Source organism: Cariama cristata, unplaced genomic scaffold (assembly GCF_000690535.1).
Source record: "Cariama cristata isolate BGI_N322 unplaced genomic scaffold, ASM69053v1 scaffold43068, whole genome shotgun sequence".
Taxonomy (NCBI): Eukaryota; Metazoa; Chordata; class Aves; order Cariamiformes; family Cariamidae; genus Cariama; species Cariama cristata.
The window spans coordinates 3,163-11,079 of record NW_009632434.1 but is presented as its reverse complement, the minus strand read 5'-3'; the positions used below and the strand labels follow the sequence as shown (position 1 = coordinate 11,079).

The window sequence follows — 7,917 nt, the reverse complement described above, 5'->3', positions numbered from 1 at the left end:
AATGCCCTCTAGTGTTCTGCAGAGAAATGTGATACGAAGCTGCCCAAGGTCTTAAAAAAAAATTCAAGCTTAGGATTGCTGTACCATCTCAAGTGACAGCCTAAGTTCTGAAAGCTTACAGCTTACATGCAGCATCTTTAGAGTGTTATGCATGCAATTGTGGCCTGCAGAACTATTTGGGATCCTTTGCTTTCCTCCCCTCCATTGCTGATGTGTGCATCAGAATTTCTTGTCAAAAGATGTAGGTATTTTCTGGGCATACACTGATGGCTTGAGGAACATCTGGGAACAAGAGGGCCTTTTGAAAATCTGACAAAAGCCTGATCCTTTTCTTCCCAGAATACACAAAATAAATGAAATCTGCTTCCTCTCTTATCACCTACAAATACCATGTGTGGACAGTTTTTTACTGTCTTCCCACCCATGCATGGCATGTGACAAATCACGTAATACCCACCCTACACCTTCCCCAAGCACACACAGCATTTGGTATACTGTGTTACTGACCCACCACACAAGCAAGATGCTGCCTTTGGCTTGAAGAGCTCTTACAGAGCTCCAAACCTTACCAGATTTCCTCGCAGCAGTAACATTCCCAAGATACTGATAAACTGCAAACAGAACTGTCCAAACTCAACAAAGATTTAAATAAAGGGGAGCATTGTCGTAGTTCAAAAAAACCTGCAGAGCTATCAAAATATTTATTTACACCCTGTACACATTACAAAACTCAACTTTACATCGCACAAAGGACTGGAAGAGTTTTTATAACCGGAGGTCTGAAAAGCAAAAGGCAAAGTCCTTGATGAAGGCTGCTCTTAAATGGGCAGCTAGGAGTCCTTAAATTTTACCATCCATTGGTCTTGAAGGACAACTGCTGGGCTCTAACCATCTAGACAGAATAGAAACTTGAATGCCTTTGATTAAACTTTTAATCACATCAAGTACTTTTAAAATAATTAACAAAAAACCCCCATGTTGACCAGTGTGCTTTTGTTACTTTATGTGCCGTTGATCTGCAGCAGAGAGAAACCACAGATCAAAAGCTGCAATAGGAGGGGAAGAGATTAAAAATGAAACATCAGTTTTGCCCATGTCCTTGTCTGAAATAAGGGGCAAAAAGATGAAACCACATATTTTCTGGCAACCTAAGGGGGACTGGTACACTTGGAAAACTGCCAATGCAAAGACATCACCACAGCCATAAAGCTGCTAGCTAGAATTTGCTTCTTGACTAGAATGATTTCAACAATTACAAGCTGGCCTATTACAGCTTTTCACATTCTTATTAGGACATTCGCTGGAGCAAGGTTAATACAGGCATAGCTTCTTTGGAGGGAAGCTAGGTTGGCCTGTTTATAGGTGAAGAGAGAAGCTTAGGTCTTCAGGCTAAGCATCACCTTGCATCTTCCAGAGAAATTTATTCATAAGAACAAAACAAAAGAAATATATGAACAAAACTTTTTAAAGTTAAGTAAGTTCTCCAGACAAAATCCTGCCAGAGTGACTGTAGTTCTGCAAAAATGGCTAGATATAAACAAAACATCCAGGGAGGTCACACCTAGGGTAAACTCTGGACTTGATCTGGCACTTGTGATGAGCCTTTTAGGGCACTGTATTTGTAGTCCTTGTGTCTGAGGCTGCAATACAAAATTTGGATGTAGAAGTGGGATCAAATTAGGAATTTTTAAAATTAATTTTAAGCTTAGAAACTCCACTTTAAAATTTAAGTTACATTCCTCTCTTCTCAGAGGACAATCAATACATATTCTAGCTAAACAAGCAGATACTTTTTTTTTTTTTCCACCTCTAATGGGGAGCGGTTACTGCCAAGCATCCTGCCCTGCAAAAAAATTATTTTTCATCTTGTTATACGTGTAACCAAATTAAGGGAGAAAAGAAAGCAGTTTAAAGACTATCCAAAGGACAGGCAAGGGAGGATATCCAGTCTTTGTACCACTGCACTAGGAACTATTACTTCTTAGGGGTCTGACACAATACATCTGTGTGACTGTGTGCACAGAACACTGTCCTGGAGAAACTGCTTGTATACAGATTTTTTATTTTTTTTTTTCCTAAAAAGAGCTCTCAGGATCGGCTTCTTCCCTGTTGTACTGTCATTTTGTTTGCAGGGGATGGTATGGAGAAACGACCATTCAAAATTCATGGTACAAAAAAGCAAGGGAAAGATCTGGGGAAGACAGACATCGTCTTGAGTACCCACAATCTCCAGCCTGACTGAATGAAATAAGTTTTCCACTTCCTTTAGTTTATTCAACAGTTCAGTGCCTTTCAGACACATTCTCACCTTCTCCAGGGAGAAGGAGAATAATCTGAAAGAGAATGGAGGAAAATAGTCCAGCATTCATCACAGAAAGGCCACACACACATATTGTCCTATCTTGAGAAGATGTGTATTGTTCTGCAAGGCTGGGAGCATTCTACTAGTGTTTCACTTTGCAAAGATGCCAAGAGTGTCCAGGTGAGACACTGAAAAGGTCTGAAGTGCACTAGTTTCATCAGTAAAGTATAAATGGAGCTCTTCCATTCTTCACCTTGGCCCTCTTCTTGCACAAGTGTTTTGCTATGAGACTAGCGCTGGTGCATTCTCCTTACTTTCTTTCTGTGTCACCGTCTGCAGGTACTTCAGTCGCATGGGAGGGAGCTGCTCATAAAGGTCAAATCCCAAAGGGCTCTCTGCATTCAGCAGTCTATAGTAGAGTAGGTGTTTTTTCAAGGTCTGAAAAAAGAAACAGCATCCATTAAGCACTGAAAAGAATCTAATCGTTTCCACCCTGTCTCTAACACAACATAGTGACTGGCCAGATAGTACAATTCCTTCATGCCCAACATATTTAACTGCATCATCTTCAACAGAAGAGCTATAAAAGGTGAGTTTCTTCCAAGAAAATTCACTTTTGATTTACCTGAGAATTCCTTTTCTGAACACAACTCCACCCTCTCCTCAACAACCCCTCAATTGTAGCAGAAGCCCAAATGGGGTTTTGAGTGGGATCTAAGAATTTACCCTGGATGCTAAACATAAAGGGCCAAAGGACCCATCTCTGTCACACAAGTGACAGACTTTGGCAAGCTCCCTGAGAAAAATAGAAACCTTACATCTGTTTTGTTCTTTTTTGGGGAAGCATCCAACTAAGAGTTAAGGGAGATCACTGCTATTCATAGTTGTGCTAGAATCATCCCTCTAGGACCTCTCACTATCCAGATACAACGCTGCCTGGGCAAGAGACATGGAAATACAATACAGGAGATTCATCTAGGTTCCAATGGGCTCAGTGGTTTGGGTTCAGTTACTACAGGAACTGGATAACAGTATTTTATAACCATCACAGGTCAAAATCCTGCTGCTAATCTCCTCTTGTTCTCAAATTAGCAAGGTAGTTAAAACACAAATTTCAAAAGCCAAAGGTAAATCTGTAAGAGTACCGTATCTGAAAAACTTAAGTCCCAGTGGCACAGACTGAACCTTACAGATCCTACCTCATCCACCAACAGCCATGTCTTCCGCAGCATGCTTTTCCGAGCAGCATCAGTCTCCTGGGAACAACACATACTTTGCTTAGTATGGCGCAATGCTACCTTTGCCCATGGGTGTACAGCACTCCAGAAGAATGCTTTGCTCATTATGATGATGGTCCAAAGAGCAGCTTGTTCCAGCAAAAAGGGCTTGAGACGCCTATCACTTGGATCCTGCCTCTCTCCTCCTTCCCCCTAACCTCAAACCCAGCTGAATTCTCAACTTTCAGGTAGAACTGTAGATCAGAGGTGAAGTGTTAGCACAAGTAGCAACCGCTAGAGGCCCCAAGGCCATGGGAAGGCTTCTGCTTGGTTATTCAAGCAAAGTGAAAGGAAAGAGTACTCTGCACCTTAAGATTGCCCCAGGCAAAGGCTAAATCTATTACAAGCTTTCTCTGCCTGATCAGCTCCCTCAGCCTCTCCGCTTCATTCTTCCCCCCCCATACCATAGCCCATGCAGTTGCTGACTTGGAAGGTTTATGTAGGATTGGCTACCATTAATGCAAGTGCTTTAGGATATGATGAACAAGAGCTGCTGTCCATGTCTCATATGTGGATTCTCAAACAGCTGACCAGTCCTCAGACCATTTACATACAGTCTTTGTTTTCATGGCCAGGGTCAGTGGTTCCCCCACAGGCCACACTGGACCCTTGGGAAGGGCAGATGCAAACCCCAAAGCTTCCCGCCCTGGGGCTCTGCTATCCATTACCTACCTGTGTCGTGCTGTCTTGGGAGAAAATAAAGCTGTTCACATGAGCCACAGCCACCACGTAAAGAACAGGGCACCGGGTGTGGCGCAGTGCACCAGTGACCAGTGTTCGGAAGTAGAGTCGCAGGAGGTTCAGGTTATCCTCAGGAGGGGAAGTGTATCTCTCGAGAGGCACAGGAAACTGCAACAAAACCATCCAGAGGCAACATTACAATTTTTGTCAGGGTCCAGGCAGTGAGGGGAAGTTCACGACTTTAGGGTGCCCCTCCCCAGCTGTTTGTGCGTGCACTTCTATATAACACAATGTACCTCAGTGGCATGATCCTCATTTGGAGCAGAGCTGTTACTGCTCACACTGACAAATGTGACATGCCATTGACAAAGCATCCTCGAGACCTCTTTAGCTTTATGCAGAGATGTTTTAATCATTACATCACCGCAGTAGCTTTTTGGCACAGGTAAGAAGAGTGGTTTCAAAGTGAGGAGACAGAGTGCTTTCAACAGCACCACATCCCATTAATGTACCAGAGAGGCTTATGCTGACTTATGTATGCATTTAGCCAGAAAAGGAAAGCGGATATATGCACCAGAGTTAATGTTATTGTTAAGTCAAGTTTCCAACATTTTCCGACTTCACTGTCTAGCTTCAGAAAATAGGTTAGAAAAGCTTTTAGTAACAACTTGGTTTTGTTTGCGTCTCCCCTCTCCATAAGTCCAATTTTCATTATTCTCAACTTTGAGGTAAGCTCCCTAGTACTAAAATTATGTAAATCACTTTGGAGCATCTACTTTGCATGATTAAAGACAATCATTGATTTTACTCAATTCAGAAAGCAGTCTGCCTGGTAGGATATTCCTACTGCACACTAGGCTATTTTTTACTCAAGACAGAAAGGGAAAAAACCCAAATAAACAACACCTCCTCAAGTGATCTTGCTCAAATTTTCCAATACATAGTTTGTTTTGAAGCAATACAGCAATGAAAACATTATTCAAAGTATGTGACATTTAAAAAACTTCTAAGCATGTGAAAAACAATGCACTTTGAAATGTTCTCCATTGTAACACATGCCACAATTCTGATGGTACTGAGGGATCTAGTGCTGAAGGATCAAGACAGGACAAAGCAGTGATGTAGAATCCAGCCTTTCATCTGGAATATGGTGTTCAGTTCTGTTCCTACATATATTTGTGAAACTGGAATAGAGACAGGGAAGGACTACTGGGAACATCAAGAGAACAGAGAGGTTACCATAAGAAGCAGGTCAGAAAAAATCTTGGCTTACCTGGCTTAAGAAACAAAGGCTTATCTGGCCATAATGATATAGAAAAACTGGCTGCAGGGATACTACAACCAGAACAAAAGCGCCGCAACCACACAATGGAAAGCCATGATCTTACATAAACTGCTGGTTCACAGTTGTTTGGAAAAAAAATTGTGAAAGGTTATCTTTGTATTAGCAAACATTAGGCTAGATCAGGTATTGTCTGTCAACTGACATAGAACTTTAAGCCAGCTAAATTCCATCTCTTATGCTCTGCTCATTCAAACAAAATGCAGTCCTGCACTTGGCAGATCCAATTTTCTTGCATCTCGCACTTGACAGATCAAAATTTCTTGCTGGAGTTACCCAAAGTACAACTCCAGTACAACTATATGTGGAAACATAGTTGAGAGGGAAAATGATTGCCCATTCATTGGGCAAGGAAAAGGTTCTCGCCAAGGTGAGAATAGACATTTAAAGGAAAGGTAACTGCTGGCAGAAGAACATGTGGTGCAGACTGCCCTTTGTACATACAGGCTATAAATTAAAAGGAGGTTCTCAATCACTAGACCAAGCAGGTTGTGGGACAGTTTCCACTGAACAATTTCACAGCCCCTGCCCTCCACATACACACACTATCTGCTCTCGAAACAAAGTTCAACAGCTTTCTGAAAATGATTATGTGACAAGGGCCTGCACCTATAGGGGCTGGACTCTGTTCTTCAGACTTACAATCAATCAACCTGTTTAGGGAAAAAAAAAAAGAAGAAATAACAACTACAACAAAAATCTACACTGCTGTCACAGCCCTAAATCAAAAGAACACTGGTCTCCATTCCTATTCTATTTTACATTCCATGCATTGAACTTTCTTTGGAGAGAATGAAATTCTTCTAAGCAAAGAAAGCACGATTATTCTACTGGACAAGGAGGGATGAGGAAGAAGAGGAAGTGCTGGGGGGATGCCCAGATCAAGGCTGGAGAAACACAGGCAAGAGCCCAGTAACCCAGAAATATGCAGTGACATGCAACTACCATAAACCAGGATTGCTCTAGGCAACCCTGGTTTGGCAGGGGCGTTGGACTAGATGATCTCCAGAGGTCCCTTCCAACCCCAACCATTCTGTGATTACCTGCTGGAGCGGCACTCCCAGTGCCTGCAGGATACTTGTGTGCTCCCCAAATATAGAGAGACGCAGATGAACACTGAAACGCTTCTGTAGAGGTAGAAGAACAAAGGTCCCAAAGAGTGGATCGCCAAAGGAGACACCTTCAAACTGCTCCAGGAGGCTTATATAGAGATCGTGGAAGGACGCCAAACCAGGGAGAGGAGCATCCAAATTCAAGGAGTCCAATGCCTTGGGCTGGCAATACACAGAGAGAAGGGCAGCTGTGTAGCGGTGGATCGGTGCTTCTAGAAAGAGGTCACTGCCTGTAAGGAAGACACACATAAGCCGTGCAAGTTTGGCAGCAGTAGGGATGCTCTGCAGGGTTTTAGCACGCCAGGTTTCTAGCAACAAGACCCACTGCAGGTTCCAGGTCACAGTGTTGACAAAATCAAGTGGGAGAGAGTTCAGTACAGCCCCACATGTCTCTGCATTAGTCACTTTGTTGTAGAGGCTGATAAGCGGAAAGAACGGCCAGTCTGAAGGCAAGATGGGCCCTTTGACCTCAGGAAGCAGCATTGACTGGATGAGGTAATTCCGTCCTTGGTAGGATGCTTGGGAACGTGTAAGGGTAGGTTGCAAGTGGACAAAATGAGAAAGATAGCAGGAGCGGATGACAGGCAGATTCTGGTACGATTCTCTCAGGAGGGCACCACGAGTAGCCTTTGAAAAAAATGCTGCTGCAGAGCCAGGTTGTGCCAGTTTGGCACTGGTACCCAGATGTAGGATATCAGAGAAGTCAGCTGCTTCTGGCCCTCCAGCTTTCCCTTCACTGTAAGATAAAGACAAACCTCAGTTTAAGGGAAAAAAAAAAAGAAAAAAAGAAAAAAAAACAAAACACCACAGAAATTCATCTCTACAATCTTCCTGCATTAAGGAGATTAAAGAGAGTAGTATATGTACAGCACTCGCAACACTTTCTACAGCATTCAGCTATGCTAATACTGAGGGCCTGTAAAGCATCAGTTATCTTGGTATTTACAGGGAATTCACAGAACTACATTTGGAGTTTGCAACGCTAAGGCCTTGCCATGAAAAACTCCACACAATGCCAGCAGTCTGCAGTGGAGGCTGCAACTCCTTGTCCAGAGAGGCAGTCTCCACTTACCAACACAGCTGTCAGGGTGCTGAGATGAAATACCACGTATCATATAAGGCCTACAGGAATCAATAAGACAATTTTCAAAACAGTAGCTTTGCACCTGGCAGTGGCAAGGTCAGGGGAAATCATACAGACTC

The 7,917-nt window shown here is 42.9% G+C and overlaps 1 protein-coding gene across 1 annotated transcript in view; it reads right to left on the bottom strand.

Moving 5' to 3' along the window:
* Window positions 1-2,269: 2,269 nt before the first annotated feature.
* Window positions 2,270-7,917, bottom strand: part of RPAP1 (RNA polymerase II associated protein 1) — a gene marked incomplete at its 5' end in the record, with an annotated part of 8,512 nt that continues 2,864 nt past the window's right edge. Inside the window, 4 exons of the mRNA XM_009706340.1 lie at window positions 2,270-2,740; window positions 3,502-3,558; window positions 4,252-4,428; window positions 6,646-7,450. Coding sequence (XP_009704642.1) covers window positions 2,585-2,740; window positions 3,502-3,558; window positions 4,252-4,428; window positions 6,646-7,450 — 1,195 coding nt within the window. The remainder of the gene's footprint in view (window positions 2,741-3,501; window positions 3,559-4,251; window positions 4,429-6,645; window positions 7,451-7,917) is intronic.